Here is a 19517-nt window from a genome sequence, read left to right as displayed (position 1 = left end):
TTTCCACTTGTCGGAGTGAGACCAGAACTAGGGGGCCATCGATTATAAGATCGTCACTAATAAACCCCAATGGTGAATTCAGGAGAAACTTCTTTACCCAGAGAGTGGGGAGAATGTGGGACTCGCTCCCACAGGGAGTGGTCGAGGTGAATAGTGTCGATGTGTTTAAGGGGGGAGCTGGATAAACACACGAGGGAGAGAAAGGAATAGAAGGATATGGGGATGGGGTGAGATGGAGAGGGGGGGGTGGGAGGAGTCTGGTGTGGAGCAGAAACACCAGCACGGAGCAGATGGGATGAATGGCCTGTTTCTGTGCTGTGTTGGAAACCCCTGTTGTAACCGGTTGTTGTTTTCTCTCTGTAGTGTGACACCCAAGTGGGAGATTGACCAGCAGAGATGGGGGAGTCTACAGCCTCACCTGTTTTCAAAGCCATCCTCATCTTTGGCAAAATAGTTATTATGGTAAGTGACATCGTACACGCAAAGCGCGCCTGTGTGTGTGTGTGTGTGTGTGTGTCCCCCCGCCCGCCTGTGTGTGTGTGTGTCCGCCTGTGTGTGTACCAATGAATGAGGGATGTATCTCTCTGTTATGTTATACAGGGGCCAGCAGTAAATGATCTCCCTCGTGCTGACGTCTCTGACCTTTTGGGAGCTGAGTTGAGGGGATTAACGTTTTGAGTGTGTCACTGGGTGGAGTGTGTACAGGTGGCTGCGCTGATGCTGTGTCAGACTGGAATGTGCTTCCTCTGTCTGGAATGTCGCCCGACAGGTTGGGGTGAGCTGCTCTGACTCTGCCGGTGTCTGTCTCCCGCTCCCTGTGGACTGGGTGAGAGTCCTCGTGTCTCTGAACAGGAGCTGCCCTCTTTCGGTGCAGGAGTGAGTGTCTCGAGGATTAGAGGGGCAACCTCCGGGGAACTGCTGGGTGCAACCCCGGAGAAAAATCATCATTGACAAAAAAAAACAAACACAATTTTAACACATTTTCTTCTGAACGTTTCTCTCCACCAGATATTAAAAAAAAATTCAATGTGGGGTTTGGTTTTTAGTGAACATCCTTCAACTGGATAACTTTTTTTATTCATTCACGGGATGTGGACTTCGCTGGCTGGGCCCAGCATTTGTTGCCCATCCCTAATTGCCCCTTGAGAAGGTGGTGGGTGAGCTGCCTTCTTGAGCCGCTGCAGTCCCTGTGGTGTAGGTACACCCACAGTGCTGTTAGGGAGGGAGTTCCAGGATTTGGACCCAGCGACAGTGAAGGAACGGCCGATATATTTCCAAGTCGGGATGGTGAGGGGCTCAGAGGGGAACTTACAGGTGGTGGGTGTTTGAACTTTCCCCCTTTTGAAAGTATCTATTGAATCTGCTTCCACCGCCCTTTCAGGCAGCGCCTTCCAGATCACAACAACTCGCTGTGTGTAAAACAAAATCCTCCTCATCTCCCCCTCTGGTTCTTTTCCCCCGATTCTCTTCAATCTGTGTCCCCTCTGGTTACCGACCCTCCTGCCCACTGGAAACACTTTCTCCCTCATCGACTCTATCCAAACCCCCTCCTGATGTTGAACGTCCCGATTGAATCTCCCCCTTAAGCTTCTCCGCTCCGAGGAGAACGATCATGGGGAGGGATGGTGGTTTTGGGATTGTTGCTTCTCTCCGGTCCGCTCCGCGCGTGTTGCCATGCCGACGGTCGTTGACGTGTCTCCGCTCTCCGCAGCTCGCCTCCATCGCCCTGTTTGCCGAGACCATATGGGTAGTGACTGACCAGTTCCAGGTCTATCCCGTCCTGGGAGCCTCCGGTAAGGACGACGTCTTCGCTGGTGCTTGGATTGCCATCTTTACCGGCTTTGCCCTCTTCTGCCTGGCCATCTTCGGGATCTTGGCCGTCCTGAGCGAGAGCCGGACGATGGTGATCACGGTGAGTGGGAGGGAGGGAGGGAGAGGGAGGGCGCTGGTGGTCACAGTTGGAATGGGGGGTCAGAGAGGACGCAGAGGAAGTGGAGTTGAGGGGCGGGTGATGGGGTTTAGCAGGATTATTGGAGGGGGGATTGGGCATTGTTGGGGGGGGAAATGGGTTCGGGGATTACAGGGCGCGGGAGGGGGTGAGGATCCGGGGTTCGCTGATTGACATTGCTGCCGAAATCAAGGCCGACAGAGGCACAGGAAGATCCCAGACCCGTCCCTGCCTGGCCTGTGGTCCCTGAGCCTGATCTCACCCAGGTGCACACGGCCTGGGATCTTCCTGTGCGAAGTGAGCTGCTCTGGGGGGGAGGGTTGCAGGGGCTAGAATTGGACTCGGGGCAACTGGGGCGGAGGTCAGGGTTTATACTGCAGATTTAGTGATCGCCTCCAGCAACAAATGCCCCAGTGGGGGTTTTGGGGAGGGGGGGTGGTTATTGCCGGGTGGGGATGCCCCAGTGGGGGTTTTGAGGGGGGGGGGGTTATTGCTGGGTGGGGGAGGGTTGGGGGGGGTGTTATTGCTGGGCGGGGGAGTGGGGGGGTTATTGCCGGGTGGGGATGCCCCAGTGGGGGTTTTGGGGAGGGGGGGTGGTTATTGCCGGGTGGGGATGCCCCAGTGGGGGTTTTGGGGAGGGGGGGGGGTTATTGCCGGGTGGGGATGCCCCAGTGGGGGTTTTGGGGAGGGGGGGGGGTTATTGCCGGGTGGGGATGCCCCAGTGGGGGTTTTGGGGAGGGGGGGTGGTTATTGCCGGGTGGGGATGCCCCAGTGGGGGTTTTGGGGAGGGGGGGTGGTTATTGCCGGGTGGGGATGCCCCAGTGGGGGTTTTGGGGAGGGGGGGTGGTTATTGCCGGGTGGGGATGCCCCAGTGGGGGTTTTGGGGAGGGGGGGGGGTGGTTATTGCCGGGTGGGGATGCCCCAGTGGGGGTTTTGGGGAGGGGGGGTGGTTATTGCCGGGTGGGGATGCCCCAGTGGGGGTTTTGGGGAGGGGGGGTGGTTATTGCCGGGTGGGGATGCCCCAGTGGGGGTTTTGGGGAGGGGGGGTGGTTATTGCCGGGTGGGGATGCCCCAGTGGGGGTTTTGGGGAGGGGGGGTGGTTATTGCCGGGTGGGGATGCCCCAGTGGGGGTTTTGGGGAGGGGGGGGGGTGGTTATTGCCGGGTGGGGATGCCCCAGTGGGGGTTTTGGGGAGGGGGGGTGGTTATTGCCGGGTGGGGATGCCCCAGTGGGGGTTTTGGGGAGGGGGGTGGGGTTATTGCTGGGTGGGGGAGGGTTGGGGGGGTGGTTATTGCTGGGCGGGGGAGTGGGGGGGTTATTGCCGGGTGGGGATGCCCCAGTGGGGGTTTTGGGGAGGCGGGGGGGTGGTTATTGCCGGGTGGGGATGCCCCAGTGGGTTTGAGATTGTTAATACTGACACTGTTGTTGTTTCTCTCCTTCCCCCAGTACCTGGTGTTAATGGTCATTGTCTACATCTTTGAGTCTGCTTCCTGTATCACTGCCATCACACACCGAGATTATGTAAGTACCGGAGAACTGAACAGCTCCCTCACAATAACCTGCATCAGACCTGATGTTCCTCCCGATCCAGAGAAAGAAATGGATCATTTTTTGGATATTAGGGGCATCGAGGGGTATGGAGAGAAAGCGGGAATATGGCATCGAGATAGAGGATCAGTCATGATTGTATTGAATAGTGGAGCAGGTTCGAGGGGCCGAATGGTCTACTCCTGCTCCTAGTTTCTATCCCGGGTCAGAGAGGGACAGTCAGCTCAAGACTGCACTCTCAGGACGTGAGTGTCGCTGGCTGGGCCCAGCATTTATTGCCCATCCCTAATTGCCCCTTGAGAAGGTGGTGGTGAGCTGCCTTCTTGGGCCGCTGCAGTCCCTGTGGTGTAGGTACACCCACAGCGCTGTTAGGGAGGGAGTTCCAGGATTTTGACCCAGCGACAGTGAAGGAACGGCCGATATATTTCCAAGTCAGGATGGTGAGTGGCTTGGATGGGAACTTCCAGGTGGTGGTGTTCCCCATGTGTCTGCTGCCCTTGTCCCTCTAGATGGTAGTGGTCGTGGGTTTGGAAGGTGCTGTCGAAGGAGCCTTGGTGAGTTCCTGCAGTGCATCTTGTAGATGGTACACACACTGCTGCTACTGTGCGTCGGTGGTGGAGGGAGTGAATGTTGAAGGTGGTGAATTGGGTGCCAGTGAAGGGAGGGTCATCATCGTTGTACAAGAGGGAGTTGGGTCAGGGGAGGGGAGTGTGTTGATGTCTGAATGGGGGGGTGGAGGTGTTGGCCGCTGATGGTGTGACTCACCAGTTGGCTCACTCCTGGTGAAACTCGCTCACTAAAAGCCTTTTTGTTCCGACTCCACAGCTCACTTCAAATCCTAACTTTGTGAAGAAGCAGATGTTGCAGTTTTATGGGGACTCGTCCTCGAGCTCGGGCCGAGATCTCACTGCCATGTGGAACCGCGTCATGCCACAGGTAAGGGGGAACGATGCAGAGTCTGGAACTGCCTCCATGTCCCAAAGGGCCGGGCTTCTCTATAACCACAGAACGTGGAGGGAAGGAGCGATCGGACATTGTCCGAGGGCGGACGTTAGCACAAGGGGTTACCGGGGACCTCTGACCCGACCAGCTTGGGAATTCGAGGGATGAGTTTGGGAATCAGCAGGAATAAACTCTCAATTTATATTCCTGCACACAGGACCAGGAGGAGACCCATTCAGCCCCTCGAGCCTGTTACACAGGAACAGGAGGAGGCCATTCAGCCCCCTCGAGCCTGTTACACAGGAACAGGAGGAGGCCATTCAGCCCCCTCGAGCCTGTTACACAGGAACAGGAGGAGGCCATTCAGCCCCCTCGAGCCTGTTACACAGGAACAGGAGGAGGCCATTCAGCCCCCTCGAGCCTGTTACACAGGAACAGGAGGAGGCCATTCAGCCCCCTCGAGCCTGTTACACAGGAACAGGAGGAGGCCATTCAGCCCCCTCGAGCCTGTTACACAGGAACAGGAGGAGGCCATTCAGCCCCCTCGAGCCTGTTACACAGGAACAGGAGGCCCATTCAGGGGGACGTGTGATTTTGAGGGGGGGAGGGGGACGTGTGATTTTGAGGGGTGGGGGGAGGGCGACGTGTGATTTTGAGGGTGGGGGGGAGGGCGACGTGTGATTTTGTGGTGGGGGGGGTGAGGGGGTCGTGTGATTTTGTGGTGGGGGGTTGAGGGGGACGTGTGATTTTGTGGTGGGGGGGGTGAGGGGGACGTGTGATTTTGTGGTGGGGGGGGGTGAGGGGGTCGTGTGATTTTGTGGTGGGGGGTTGAGGGGGACGTGTGATTTTGAGGGTGGGGGGGAGGGCGACGTGTGATTTTGTGGTGGGGGGGGTGAGGGGGTCGTGTGATTTTGTGGTGGGGGGTTGAGGGGGACGTGTGATTTTGTGGTGGGGGGGGTGAGGGGGACGTGTGATTTTGTGGTGGGGGGGTGAGGGGGACGTGTGATTTTGTGGTGGGGGGGTGAGGGGGACGTGTGATTTTGAGGGGTGGGGGGTGAGGGGGACGTGTGATTTTGTGGTGGGGGGGTGAGGGGGACGTGTGATTTTGTGGTGGGGGGGTGAGGGGGACGTGTGATTTTGTGGTGGGGGGGTGAGGGGGACGTGTGATTTTGAGGGGTGGGGGGAGGGGGACGTGTGATTTTGTGGTGGGGGGGGTGAGGGGGACGTGTGATTTTGTGGTGGGGGGGGTGAGGGGGACGTGTGATTTTGTGGTGGGGGGGTGAGGGGGACGTGTGATTTTGTGGTGGGGGGGTGAGGGGGACGTGTGATTTTGAGGGGTGGGGTGAGGGGGACGTGTGATTTTGTGGTGGGGGGGGAGGGGGTCGTGTGATTTTGTGGTGGGGGGGTGAGGGGGACGTGTGATTTTGTGGTGGGGGGGGTGAGGGGGACGTGTGATTTTGTGGTGGGGGGGTGAGGGGGACGTGTGATTTTGTGGTGGGGGGGTGAGGGGGACGTGTGATTTTGAGGGGTGGGGTGAGGGGGACGTGTGATTTTGTGGTGGGGGGGGGAGGGGGTCGTGTGATTTTGTGGTGGGGGGGGTGAGGGGGACGTGTGATTTTGTGGTGGGGGGGGTGAGGGGGACGTGTGATTTTGTGGTGGGAGGGTGAGGGGGACGTGTGATTTTGTGGTGGGGGGGTGAGGGGGACGTGTGATTTTGAGGGGTGGGGGGAGGGGGACGTGTGATTTTGTGGTGGGGGGGGTGAGGGGGACGTGTGATTTTGTGGTGGGGGGGTGAGGGGGACGTGTGATTTTGTGGTGGGGGGGTGAGGGGGACGTGTGATTTTGTGGTGGGGGGGTGAGGGGGACGTGTGATTTTGTGGTGGGGGGGGTGAGGGGGACGTGTGATTTTGTGGTGGGGGGGTGAGGGGGACGTGTGATTTTGAGGGGTGGGGGGAGGGGGACGTGTGATTTTGAGGGGTGGGGGGAGGGGGACGTGTGATTTTGAGGTGGGGGAGGGGGACGTGTGATTTTGTGGGGGGGCGGGGGGACGTGTGATTTTGTGGGGGGGCGGGGGGACGTGTGATTTTGTGGGGGGGCGGGGGGACGTGTGATTTTGGGGGGGGAGAGTTGGGACTAATTGGATAGACCTTTGAAAGAGCTAGCACAGGAACGATGGGCTGAATGGCCTGGTACAGTGAGTGTGTATGATTTCTCTGTTCTTCAATGGTGGAGTGAAATGGGCACTTTAGCCCATCAGCAGCAAACTGTTCCCCTCCCTCTGCTTACATCAGGCAGCGGGAGAGAGAGCTGTGTGTGTGTGTGCTTCTTAACCTCTCTCTGTCCCTCCATCTCCAGGAGCAATGCTGTGGTTCGACAGGACCCAGGGACTGGATCGAGTACACTTCCTCCTTCCGAGATGTTTTCAATGAGACGGTTGCGCCGTGGCCGTTTCAGTGCTGTAAGAGGAATGCTAATTCAGAAATCATCAACCAGGAGGGATGTGTTGTTGGTCACCAGGACTTCCTGTACCACAAGGTGATTCCAATGGCTCAGGACACACTGAGGGAGGGTGGCTCCCCTCCTGCCTGTCGGGGACGCCCTACACACCTTGTTCTGCCCTCACTCCCCCGACCCACTTCCTTATCAATGACTGTCGGCCACTGCTCTTCCCTTCCAAATTCTCCTCCACCTCCTTCATGATCTTCACCTGTCTATTTTGTAACATCTACTGCAGTCATTCCCATTCGGTTATCTGTGTCCGCTGTCACCCCGAGACCCGACTATTCCACTGCTCTCCTGTCCAGCCTACACAACCCCACCCTCTGTAAACTTCAGCTCATCTCAACCTGTGCTGCCAGACACTGACCCCCGCCCCATATACTAACTCACATACTGAGTCTCGTTCACCCATCAACACCTATCACTCACTGACCTACACCTGCCTCCCAGTCTGACAACGCAACCACTTAAGATTCTCATTTTCACATCCATCCATGGCCCCCTCCCTATCTCAACCTTAACCTCCTCCAGCCCCTACAACCCTCCCTATCTCTGTAACCTCCTCCAGCCCCTACAACCCACTCTATCTCTGTAACCCCCTCCAGCCCCTACAACCCACTCCATCTCTGTAACCCCCTCCAGCCCCTACAACCCTCCCTATCTCTGTAACCTCCTCCAGCCCCTACAAACCTCCCTATCTCTGTAACCTCCTCCAGCCCCTACAACCCTCCCTATCTCTGTAACCTCCTCCAGCCCCTACAAACCTCCCTATCTCTGTAACCTCCTCCAGCCCCTACAACCCTCCCTATCTCTGTAACCTCCTCCAGCCCCTACAACCCTCCCTATCTCTGTAACCTCAAGCCCCTACAACCCACTCCATCTCTGTAACCTCCTCCAGCCCCTACAACCCTCCCTATCTCTGTAGCCTCCTCCAGCCCCTACAACCCTCCCTATCTCTGTAGCCTCCTCCAGCCCCTACAACCCTCCCTATCTCTGTAGCCTCCTCCAGCCCCTACAACCCTCCCTATCTCTGTAACCTCCTCCAGCCCCTACAACCCTCCCTATCTCTGTAACCTCCTCCAGCCCCTACAACCCTCCCTATCTCTGTAACCTCCTCCAGCCCCTACAACCCTCCCTATCTCTGTAACCTCCTCCAGCCCCTACAACCCTCCCTATCTCTGTAACCTCCTCCAGCCCCTACAACCCTCCCTATCTCTGTAACCTCCTCCAGCCCCTACACCCCTCCCTATCTCTGTAACCTCCTCCAGCCCTTACACCCCTCCCTATCTCTGTAACCTCCTCCAGCCCCTACATCCCTCCCTATCCCTGTAACCTCCTCCAGCCCCTACAACCCTCCCTATCTCTGTAACCTCCTCCAGCCCCTACAACCCTATCTCTGTAAGCCCCTACAACCCTCCCCATCTCTGTAACCTCCTCCAGCCCCTACAACCCTCCCCCATCTCTGTAACCTCCTCCAATTCCAGCCTCTTGACCATCCCCCGATTCCCATCGCTCCACCATTGGCAGCCGTGCCTTCAGCTGCCTGGGGGGCCCTAAGCTCTGGAATTCCCTCCCTAAACCTCTCCGTCTATCTTTCAAAGGCACTCCTTTAAAAACTGACCTCTTTGAGTGAGCTTTGCGTCACCTGTCCTGCTCTCTCACTACGTATGTGTGTTGTTTTTGACTGGTGCTCCTGTGACACACCTTGGGACTTTTTTTTTTGAATTTACTCTAATATAAAGTATTGTTTTTTCCCCCTCAGGGTTGTTTTGATTACTTCAGCACTGCAATCAACAGCTACGCTTGGGGTGTGGCCTGGTATGGGTTCGCCATTCTTATGTGGACGGTATGTGCACAGACCTGTTAGTTACAGAGTCCACTCTCTGCCAGGGTTTTGGCATCGTGTTGAGGGGGTTTAGTCATAGGAGCTGCTGTCGTTCTATCCCCTTGAAGACTTTTTCTTTTTAAGGCACTGTCTCTTCAAGGCTCTCTCTCCCCTCTCTCTCTCTCTCTCTCTCTCCCCTCCCCTCTCTCTCCTCCCTCCCTCCCCCCACCCAGGTTGTTTTTCTCAGACTGGATGAAGGGTTATAGTGGGGGTTCACCAGGCGTTGGGTGTTGGGAGCACTGTCTTTCTTGGTGGGTGAGCTGCCTTCTTGAGCCGCTGCAGTCCTGTGTGATGTAGGTACACCCACAGCGCTGTTAGGGAGGGAGTTTCCAGGATTTGGACCCAGCGACAGTGAAAGAACGGCCGATATATTTCCAGTGACTTAGACCCCTTGGTGTACAGGGAACAATTTCAAAGTCTGTGGGGGATGCACAAGTTTGAGGACAATAGCCAAACACCACATGAACAGCACATAGGCTGGTGGAATGGGTGGACACAGGGCAGACAAAATTTAATAGAGAGACATGTGAAGCGATTCATTTTGGTAGGAAGAACATGGAGAGACAATAGAAATTAAAGGGTACAAATTCTAAAGGGGATACAGGAACAGAGGGACCTGGGGGTACATGTGTACATAAATCATTAAAGGTGTCAGGACAGGCGGAGAGAGCAGGTAATAAAGCCCACGCAGTATCCTAGGCTTCATTAATAGGGGCGTAGAGTACCAGAGCAATGAGGTTATGTTAAACCTGTGTAAAACACTGGGTCAGCACCAACTGGAGTATTGTGTCCAGTTCCGGGCTCTGCACTTTAGGAAGGATGCGAAGGCTTTAGAGAGAGAGTGCGGAAAAGATTCAGCAGAATGGTTCCAGGGATGAGGAACTTCAGTTCCGTGGACAGATTGGAGAAGCTGGGGCTGTTCTCCTTGGAGAAGAGAAGGTTGAGAGGAGATTTGATTGAGGTGTTCGAAATCATGAGGGGTCCGGGACAGAGTCGATCGGGGTGGGGGGGAGAAACTGTCCCCATTGGGGGAAGGATCGAGAACCAGAGGGACACGGGTTTAAGGCGATCGGTAAAAGCAGCAACGGCGACACGAGGAGAAACTCTTTCACGCAGCGAGCGGTTAGGATCTGGAATGTTCTGCCCGAGAGTGTGGGGGAGGCTGATTCAATCGAGGGTTTGGAAAGGGGACTGGATCTGTTTAAATGTGCAGGGTCACCGGGAGAAAGTGGGGGAATGGCAGTGGGTGACTGTCTGTCTGTCTCTCTCTTGGGGAGAGCCAGCACAGATGCAATGGACTGAATGGCCTCCTTCTGTGCTGTAATCAGTCACCTGGCAGTAAAACTGGAACTGACTGGACTTTGTCCTGATCCCCCCCACCCCCCAACAACCCCCCCACCCCGTCCTGTGCAGAATGGATCCTTGCTGCATTATAACAGGACTGAGTGAGTGAGGGGAGGGGAGGGGAGGGGAGGGGAGGGAGTCCCATTGTGCCTGAGCATGGCCTGTGTGTGTGGCTCCAACAATGTGTATTTGGTCCCTAACCCCACACTGCGGCCATTCACTCCCCTGAGAGAGTCTGGTACAGGGCGCGGTGAATGAGAATCGGTTTACAGATTTAACAGTGATTCTGACATGTGAAACCGGATTAACTCTGTTCTCTCTCTCTCTCTCTCACAGTTTGTGGTCCTGCTCCTGACCATGTATTATCTCACCACCCTGTAAAACATCACCCACCCACCCACAGACGTGCTGACCAGTTGAGATGTGTACCTGTGAGGCCGGTGATCTGGACTCCTGCCTACTTAATGCTTAAGAAATGAATGTTTTGTCTGGTTTGTGTGTACATCAGCTCTGACATCTGATTAATCCTCAATCACTGCTCTATCCAAATCCGGGGGTGACTATCTGGGCTCCTGTTACAGGGACAGACTGTCGATCGAGACAGTCCACACCCCATCTCTTTAAACTACAAAACTCACGCTAATGTCCTGCAGAGATCCCACTTCCCCCCCTCACTACCATTTCCAACCTGGGTGGACCCTTCGCAGCAAAGAAATGGCTTGGATTCTACTCCAGCTGAGTCCTGTCTAACTGGGTTCTGGAACCATGGGGACCCCAGGCTGCAGCTTTTCTTCATTTTAAGATTGCGGGGCTGGGGTCTGGGGGCTGCTTTGACCCCAGCTCCCCCACTCGCTCCGCGGTTCCACTCGATGTGACTGTGTTTTGAGGGGTGAGGGGTGTCCAGTCTTCCTGAATCAGCTGTGGACTCGCTCACTCCCGGGGTTGTCTCCTCCGCAAAAAGACTCCTCTCTCTCTCCCAACCCTCCTGAATTTTAAGGGACCCCCGTTTCTGATCCTTTGTCGGCCCAAACATCCCCTCCAAAGGCTTTGCTCACCCAGCCCTTGGGGAAGAGGGTGGAGAGGGGTCTGAGAGACATTTGTGAAGTGGGATGGGCCCTGATCACCCTTCACAATGTGACTGAGGCTCGGGGGAGGGGGAGAGAGGCTGGTGGGGTGAGATTGTCTGTCTGTCTGTCTGTCTGTAACAGCCCCTAATGCTCCAGACTGATTTTCACCCAACCCAGAACGAAGCAGGGTTGACATGAGGACTAGTGCAGGACTAGGTTAGGATTTAATGTGTTTGGATATTGATTAATTCACCAACGCTGATCTATGGTGCTGATTGATTATACTATATATATTTTTTAAATATAACCTTGCTTTTTTGAGAGGATGGTAACTGTACAGTGACTCCATTGTATGAAGGGCTCTGGGAAGCTGGGTAGAGAGTGTCAGCATCCAGACCTCACTCGATGAATACCCCACACTTTTGTGTATCTAAGGCAAAACTGTTTTTTTTTGTCTGCTGAGTTCACACATATTGTAGTTTTAAATGCTTGTACATTTCATGTAAACCATTAAACTTTTCCACAATGACTGATGGTTTCCAGTGGGAGTTGCTCTGGGAGCTGGATCTCAGATCTGGGTTACACATCCCCCCCCGTTGAGGCCAATCGACTGGTTTTCAGATCCCGTCTCTCGGGAGACGGGGGGAGGAGAGAGAGGGAGAGATCCAGTTTCTTGGTTCTCAGGATGTGGACCTCGCTGGCAGGGCCCAGACACAGGAAGGAGCCAATGGTTAAAATGCTGGAAATCTGAAACAAAAGCAACAAAAAAAAACAATAGCTGGAAAAGCTCAGCAGGTCTGACAGCCTCGGCGGAGATGGGACACAGTTAACGTTTTGGAGTCCCTATGACTCGTCTTCAGGGGAGTGAATGGCCTGTTCACACATCAGGTGTGGGGCCAGGCCAGCTAATGTCGGCAGATTTCCTTCCTGGGTGTGTTTTGTGCTGCCGATCCCACGGCCATCGTTTCACTAGCCCACCCGGTTCCGCAGCCTGTGTCCCGATTCGAACCTTGTGCTTTCTCAGGGCAGTTCAGGGCTCCTCTGGGTTTAGTCCAACCCCCCCGCTGTGTCCTGAAACTCTTCTTGAATTCCAACCGTGTGTGTGGGCATCTCTGAACCCACCCCCCTCCCAGCCCCTGCTCCAAGCGCTGTTTGAAATGAGGTCGCTTTGGTCTGTTTTAAGGTGTAGTCGCTTCAGCTCATCTGCTACGTTAACACTCTCCAGCTCAGATTTAAAATGTCAGGAACAGGGACAGAGATTAATCCAAGTGTGGAATGGGACACTGTCCTTTTGCTCGGGTCGGGGTGGGGACTAGAATACAAGGGGGTAGAAGTTGTGCTTCATCTGTACAAAACCCTGGTTCGACCACACCTGGAGTCACTGTGAACAGTTCTGGGACCCACACCTTAGGGAGGATGCACTGTCCTCAGAGTGAGACAGAGACAGAGAGAGAGAGAGAAAGAGAGACAGAGAGTGAGACAGAGACACAGAGAGAGAGAGAGAGAGAGCGCGGTGTGGATTTACCAGAATGAGACCGGGACTCCAAGGGTTAAATTACGAGGAGAGATTAAACACAAACCGGGCTCGGACTCCCCGGAATTTAGAAGGTTCCGGGGGGATTTGATTGAAGGTTTGAAGATATTAAGGGGGAACAGATAGGGGGTCGATAGAGGGAAAGTATTTCTGCTGGTTGGAAAGGGGGTGGGGGGAGTCTGGGAGGAGGGGGCAGAGTCTAAAAATGAGAGGCTGACCTTTCAGGAGTGAAGTTAGGAAAGATTTCTACACACACAGACAGGGAGAGGTTTCAATTCTCTTCCCCAAACGGAAATTGATCTATTGTTAATTTTAAGTCTGAGATTGAGAGATTTTTGTTATCTAAAGGGGATATTAAGGGATATGGGTAAAGGTGGGTATGTGGAGGGAGGACTAAGAGCAACCATGATCTCATTGAATGGAGAAACAGGCTGGAGGGGCTGAATGGCCTCCTCCTGTTCCTGTGTCACAGGCTCGAGGGGGCTGAATGGCCTCCTCCTGTTCCTGTGTAACAGGCTCGAGGGGCTGAATGGCCTCTTCCTGTTCCTGTGTCACAGGCTTGAGGGGGCTGAATGGCCTCCTCCTGTTCCTGTGTAACAGGCTCGAGGGGGCTGAATGGCCTCCTCCTGTTCCTGTGTAACAGGCTCGAGGGGGCTGAATGGCCTCCTCCTGTTCCTGTGTAACAGGCTCGAGGGGCTGAATGGCCTCCTCCTGTTCCTGTGTAACAGGCTCGAGGGGGCTGAATGGCCTCCTCCTGTTCCTGTGTAACAGGCTCGAGGGGGCTGAATGGCCTCCTCCTGTTCCTGTGTAACAGGCTCGAGGGGGCTGAATGGCCTCCTCCTGTTCCTGTGTAACAGGCTCGAGGGGGCTGAATGGCCTCCTCCTGTTCCTGTGTAACAGGCTCGAGGGGGCTGAATGGCCTCCTCCTGTTCCTGTGTAACAGGCTCGAGGGGGCTGAATGGGCCTCCTCCTGTTCCTGTGTAACAGGCTCGAGGGGGCTGAATAGCCTCCTCCTGTTCCTGTGTAACAGGCTCGAGGGGGGCTGAATGGGCCTCCTCCTGTTCCTGTGTAACAGGCTCGAGGGGGGCTGAATAGCCTCCTCCTGTTCCTGTGTAACAGGCTCGAGGGGCTGAATGGCCTCCTGTTCCTGTGTAACAGGCTCGAGGGGGCTGAATAGCCTCCTCCTGTTCCTGTGTAACAGGCTCGAGGGGGCTGAATAGCCTCCTCCTGTTCCTGTGTTCCATCTGTGCCAATGTTGTCTCCAGACTCGACCACTCTGACACTTTCCTCTCCAGCCTCTCGTCTTCCACCCTCTATAACCTGGAAATCCTCAAAATCTGCTGTCCCCACATCCTAACTCACTGAGTCCTGTTCACCTACCCACTCTGTATCACTCACCGACTTACACTGGTCTGGCAACACCTCCATTTGAAAATTCTCATCCTTGTTTACAAATCACTGCTCAGCACCCTCTCCCTATCTCTGTAACCTCCTCCAGCCCCTACACCTCTCCCTATCTCTGTAACCTCCTCCAGCCCCTACACCCCTCCCTATCTCTGTAACCCGCTCCAGCCTCCTACACCCCTCCCTATCTCTGTAACCTCCTCCAGCCCCTACACCTCTCCCTATCTCTGTAACCTCCTCCAGCCCCTACACCTCTCCCTATCTCTGTAACCTCCTCCAGCCCCTCAACCCTCCCTATCTCTGTAACCTCCTCCAGCCCCTACACCTCTCCCTATCTCTGTAACCTCCTCCAGCCCCTCAACCCTCCCTATCTCTGTAACCTCCTCCAGCCCCTCAACCCTCCCTATCTCTGTAACCTCCTCCAGCCCCTACAACCCTCCCTATCCCTGTAACCACCTCCAGCCCCTACAACCCTCCCTATCTCTGTAACCTCCTCCAGCCCCTACAACCCTCCCTATCTCTGTAACCTCCTCCAGCCCCTACAACCCTCTCCCTATCTCTGTAACCTCCCCCAGCCCCTACAACCCTCTCCCTATCTCTGTAACCCCCTCCAGCCCCTACAACCCTCCCTATCTCTGTAACCTCCTCCAGCCCCTCAACCCTCCCTATCCCTGTAACCTCCTCCAGCCCCTACAACCCTCCCTATCTCTGTAACCTCCTCCAGCCCTCAACCCTCCCTATCTCTGTAACCTCCTCCAGCCCCTCAACCCTCCCTATCTCTGTAACCTCCTCCAGCCCCTCAACCCTCCCTATCCCTGTAACCTCCTCCAGCCCCTACACCCCTCCCTATCTCTGTAACCTCCTCCAGCCCCTACAGCCCTCCCTATCTCTGTAACCTCCTCCAGCCCCTCAGCCCTCCCTATCTCTGTAACCTCCTCCAGCCCCTACAACCCTCCCTATCTCTGTAACCTCCTCCAGCCCCTACAACCCTCCCTATCCCTGTAACCTCCTCCAGCCCCTACACCCCTCCCTATCTCTGTAACCTCCTCCAGCCCCTACAGCCCTCCCTATCTCTGTAACCTCCTCCAGCCCCTACAACCCTCCCTATCTCTGTAACCTCCTCCAGCCCCTACAACCCTCCCTATCTCTGTAACCTCCTCCAGCCCCTACAACCCTCCCTATCTCTGTACGCGCCTCCAGCCCCTACAACCCTCCCTATCCAGCCCCTACTACCCTCCCTATCTCTGTAACCTCCTCCAGCCCCTACAACCCTCTCTACCTCTGTAACCTCCTCCAGTCCCTACAACCCTCCGAGATCTCTGCGCACCTCCAATTCCGGCCTCTTGACCATCCCCCAATTCCCATCGCTCCACCATCGGCGGCCGTGCCTTCAGCTGCCTGGGGGCCCGATGCTCTGGAATTCCCTCTCTAAACCTCTCCACCTGTGTGTGTGTGTGTGTGTGTCTCTCTCTCACATCCTGTTAATACACTCCTTATAACTGAGCTGGTGGGCACCTGTCCCTAGTAATCCCTGTCTGACATCCTGGAAACAGAAACAAGCATAATGACTATGGCAAAGACTCTGTACAAACTCCTGTGATGCTGCTCACGGAGGGAGGTTCATATTAAATTAACCGAGAGTGTGTCAGTGAGCAGGAGAGTGCTCCAGATACTTCCCCCAGACTCCATTCCTCTCTCTCTCTCAGCTAACCCACCCCAGCCTCCATCACTTCACTTCCCTCAGCTCTGCCTCTCACTCATTCATCTCCCTCCACTGCCCTTCTCTCTCCCACTTGCTGTCTCCCCAGTTCCCTCCTCCTCCTCGTGCCCAGTCCCACCACTGGGTTTCTCAGCTGACACGGTTTCTAATGCAGCTCTCGCTGGGCTCTGGACTCCACCCAGTAACAGCGGCTCCAGCAAGGACATTGACAAAGAGATCACTGATACTCACAATGGGCTGAGCTCACAAACAAGCTGAAGAGGTTTCACATTCTTGTGGAGGGAACAGACTGGAGCCAGTCAGACAGGTTGGGCTGTTCTGGATCTGGACACTGGTGCCAGCCAGCACAGCTCCACCCATGTGGTTAGCTCTCTCTGTCTCTGTCTGTGTGTGTCTCTCTCTGTCTCTGTCTGTGTGTGTGTGTCTGTCTCTCTCTCTGTGTGTCTCTCTCTGTGTGTGTGTCTCTCTCTCTCTGTGTCTCTCTCTGAGTCTGTGTGTGTCTCTCTGTCTCTGTCTGTGTGTGTGTCTGTCTCTCTCTCTCTCTCTCTCTGTGGGTGTGTCTCACACTCACTTTTTCATGTTGTCCAGTCCCTTCACAAGTGCCCTTTCCTCCTCGCTAATGAGTAGGGGTTAACAGATGTGGTCAGGTTTCGGATGTGACTGCTTTCCCCCCTCCCCCTCCCTATGTTCTGTAACCATGGACATTTCCAGGTGCAGTTTTCCACAGCCCATCAGCTAATTTGATTCAGACTGGGTAATGGATGTGGGTCCTGGGTCCTCCCAAGACAGTGTGTCCAATCGCCCTAGCGAGAGACACTGACACGCTTGGCCATAAAGACTGGTTAAATTGGTCATGAACCTCCCCTCGTACTCTCTCTCTATCACTGAAGTCTCAGCACTGAGTTCTCACCAAGTATTCGTTGAGCTTTCAGGCCTCGGTAACAAACAGCACTGTTCAAACAGTGCACCGACTCCTCAGGGTAATGAAGCACCAATACAGCTTTACTTCCTGTTTAAATATTAAACAGCATTGTAGGGATCAGGACAGAACAGAAATCACACTCAGGGTAGCACCTCACAATGATTATCAAATCTCACTATAACCAGGCAATAAATTCACCATCTCCAACATCCCATCAAACACTCCCAGGTTAGATACAGAGTAAATCTCCCTCTACACCGTCCCCATCAAACACTCCCAGGGCAGGTAAAGCACGGGGTTAGATACAGAGTAAATCTCCCTCTACACCGTCCCCATCAAACACTCCCAGGACAGGTACAGCACGGGGTTAGATACAGAGTAAAGCTCCCTCTACACCGTCCCCATCAAACACTCCCAGGACAGGTACAGCACGGGGTTAGATACAGAGTAAATCTCCCTCTACACTGTCCCCATCAAACACTCCCAGGACAGGAACAGCACGGGGTTAGATACAGATTAAAGCTCCCTCTACAGCTACTGAGGGTTGAATGCGGAGTGTGGAAGTGGATGATTAGAGGGAATGTTCTGTGAGCACTAACCCAATCCTGACAGTCCCTCCGATGAGAAGATGAGAGTTTGATTGGCCGAGTGTTCGTGTTTCCAGTTCACAGCCTGGTGGAAATGGCCTTCGGTCAGTCTCCGAGGGTTCAGTATCGCTGCTGCCATTGATACCCTCTCCAATTACAGAGTGTCCAGCATTGACCCCACTCTCACAGTCAGGCTACCCCGTCCTGGGGCAGACACGGAGACTCAACCTTACAACCCGGCAGGTCAAAGGTCACCCTCTGACCCCCCTCCGCCTCCAGGTGAGGGTGTCTGTCGTGGCGAGGGCACGGTGCCCGATCGGTGTTTCGCTGCAGTCCTCCCGCTGTCCGCCCCAGGACCTGGAGGCTGCTGTGGCGATGAGTCCAGCGGCTGTTCCAACCACAGCCTCTTCCCCCCCCCGCAGGGGCCAGGGAGGGGGTCCCAGAGGGTCGGAGTCCAGTTGCACCCAGCTGAGGCTCTTCGGACACGGACTCGGAGGGGGGTTTGTGGGGAAGCGGATGGTGGGGGCAGGAGGCCGGGTGTTGGGTTGGCATGGATGGGAGGGGGGGCGGTTGGGGGCAGGATGGTGAGGTTCGGGGTGTGGGGGGGGGAGAGTCGCGGTGGGGGTGGGGGGAAATGGGTGCTGAGACCAATGATGATGATCCAAGTCTTGCTGTGCCTCTGCCGCACCCTCTCCACCAGCCCAAACTACCCACCCCCCGAGGCCCAAGACAAACTGGGCACAGGGGGAGGGAGAGGGGGTCTCGGGGTGAGGGAGGGGGGGTCTCCGGGTGAGGGAGGGGGGTCTCCGGGTGAGGGAGGGGGGGTCTCCGGGTGAGGGAGGGGGGGTCTCGGGCTGAGTCTCCGGATGAGGGGGGGGTCTCGGGGTGAGGGGAGGGGTCTCCAGGGGAGGGGTCTCCGGGTGAGGGGGGGGGTCTCCGGGTGAGGGGGGGGTCTCTGGGTGAGGGGGGTCTTGGGGCGTCTCAGGGGGAGGGGGAGGGGGGTCTCCGGGTGAGGGAGGGCGGGGTCTCGGGGTGAGGTCTCAGGGTGAGGGGGCGGGGTCTCGGGGTGAGGTCTCAGGGTGAGGGGGCGGGGTCTCGGGGTGAGGGGGTTCTTGGGGCGTCTCAGGGGGAGGGGGGTCTCCGAGTGAGGGGGGCGGGGTCTCGGGGTGAGGGGTCTCGGGGTGAGGGGGGCGGGGTCTCGGGGTGAGGTCTCAGGGTGAGGGGGCGGGGTCTCGGGGTGAGGGGGTTCTTGGGGCGTCTCAGGGGGAGGGGGGTCTCCGAGTGAGGGGGGGCGGGGTCTCGGGGTGAGGGGGGCGGGGTCACGGGTGAGGGGTCTCGGGGTGAGGGGGGCGGGGTCTCGGGGTGAGGGGGGCGGGGTCTCGGGGTGAGGGGGGCGGGGTCTCGGGGTGAGGGGTCTCGGGGTGAGGGGGGCGGGGTCTCGGGGTGAGGGTCTCCGGGTGAGGGGGGCGGGGTCTCGGGGTGAGGGGGGCGGGGTCTCGGGGTGAGGGTCTCCGGGTGAGGGGGGGCGGGGTCTCGGGGTGAGGGTCTCTGGGTGAGGGGGGCGGGGTCTCGGGGTGAGGGGGGCGGGGTCTCGGGGTGAGGGGGGCGGGGTCTCGAGGTGAGAGGTCTCGGGGTGAGGGGTCTCGGGGTGAGGGGGGCGGGGTCTCGAGGTGAGAGGTCTCGGGGTGAGGGGGGCGGGGTCTCGGGGTGAGGGGGGCGGGGTCTCGGGGTGAGGGGTCTCGGGGTGAGGGGGGCGGGGTCTCGGGGTGAGGGGTCTCGGGGTGAGGGGGGCGGGGTCTCGGGGTGAGGGGGCGGGGTCTCGGGGTGAGGGGTCTCGGGGTGAGGGGGGCGGGGTCTCGGGGTGAGGGGTCTCGGGGTGAGGGGGGCGGGGTCTCGGGGTGAGGTGTCTCGGGGTGAGGGGGCGGGGTCTCGGGGTGAGGGGGCGGGGTCTCGGGGTGAGGGGGCGGGGTCTCGGGGTGAGGGGGCGGGGTCTCGGGTGAGGGGGGCGGGGTCTCGGGGTGAGGGGTCTCGGGGTGAGGGGGGCGGGGTCTCGGGGTGAGGGGGGCGGGGTCTCGGGGTGAGGGGGCGGGGTCTCGGGGTGAGGGGGGCGGGGTCTCG

At 56.9% G+C, this 19517-nt stretch overlaps 1 protein-coding gene across 1 annotated transcript; it reads left to right on the top strand.

The window, feature by feature from the left end:
• The first annotated feature begins 305 nt into the window (after positions 1-305).
• On the top strand, positions 306-10634 carry upk1a (uroplakin 1a). The gene is made up of 7 exons (XM_078536914.1): positions 306-462; positions 1712-1912; positions 3394-3468; positions 4321-4431; positions 6793-6972; positions 8699-8782; positions 10502-10634. Exons 1-7 carry the CDS (start codon positions 397-399, stop codon positions 10544-10546), a joined length of 762 nt encoding a protein of 253 aa, XP_078393040.1. The 5' UTR covers positions 306-396; the 3' UTR covers positions 10547-10634.
• The last annotated feature ends 8883 nt before the right edge of the window (positions 10635-19517 follow it).

The sequence above is a fragment of the Cetorhinus maximus genome, unplaced genomic scaffold, assembly GCF_964194155.1.
Source record: "Cetorhinus maximus unplaced genomic scaffold, sCetMax3.hap1.1 HAP1_SCAFFOLD_1657, whole genome shotgun sequence".
Lineage (NCBI taxonomy): Eukaryota > Metazoa > Chordata > Chondrichthyes > Lamniformes > Cetorhinidae > Cetorhinus > Cetorhinus maximus.
Note: the sequence above shows the minus strand (reverse complement) of the source record. Positions and strands in the feature narration are given on the sequence as shown.

What these genes read in the sequence shown, in the direction of transcription:
- upk1a (XM_078536914.1), top strand. Translation starts at nt 397, where the DNA reads ATGGGGGAGTCTACAGCCTCACCTGTTTTCAAAGCCATCCTCATCTTT. An exon ending in TTGGCAAAATAGTTATTATG is followed by an intron (nt 463 to 1,711) that starts GTAAGTGACATC and finishes CGCTCTCCGCAG; the next exon opens with CTCGCCTCCATCGCCCTGTT. An exon ending in GGAACCGCGTCATGCCACAG is followed by an intron (nt 4,432 to 6,792) that starts GTAAGGGGGAAC and finishes CTCCATCTCCAG; the next exon opens with GAGCAATGCTGTGGTTCGAC.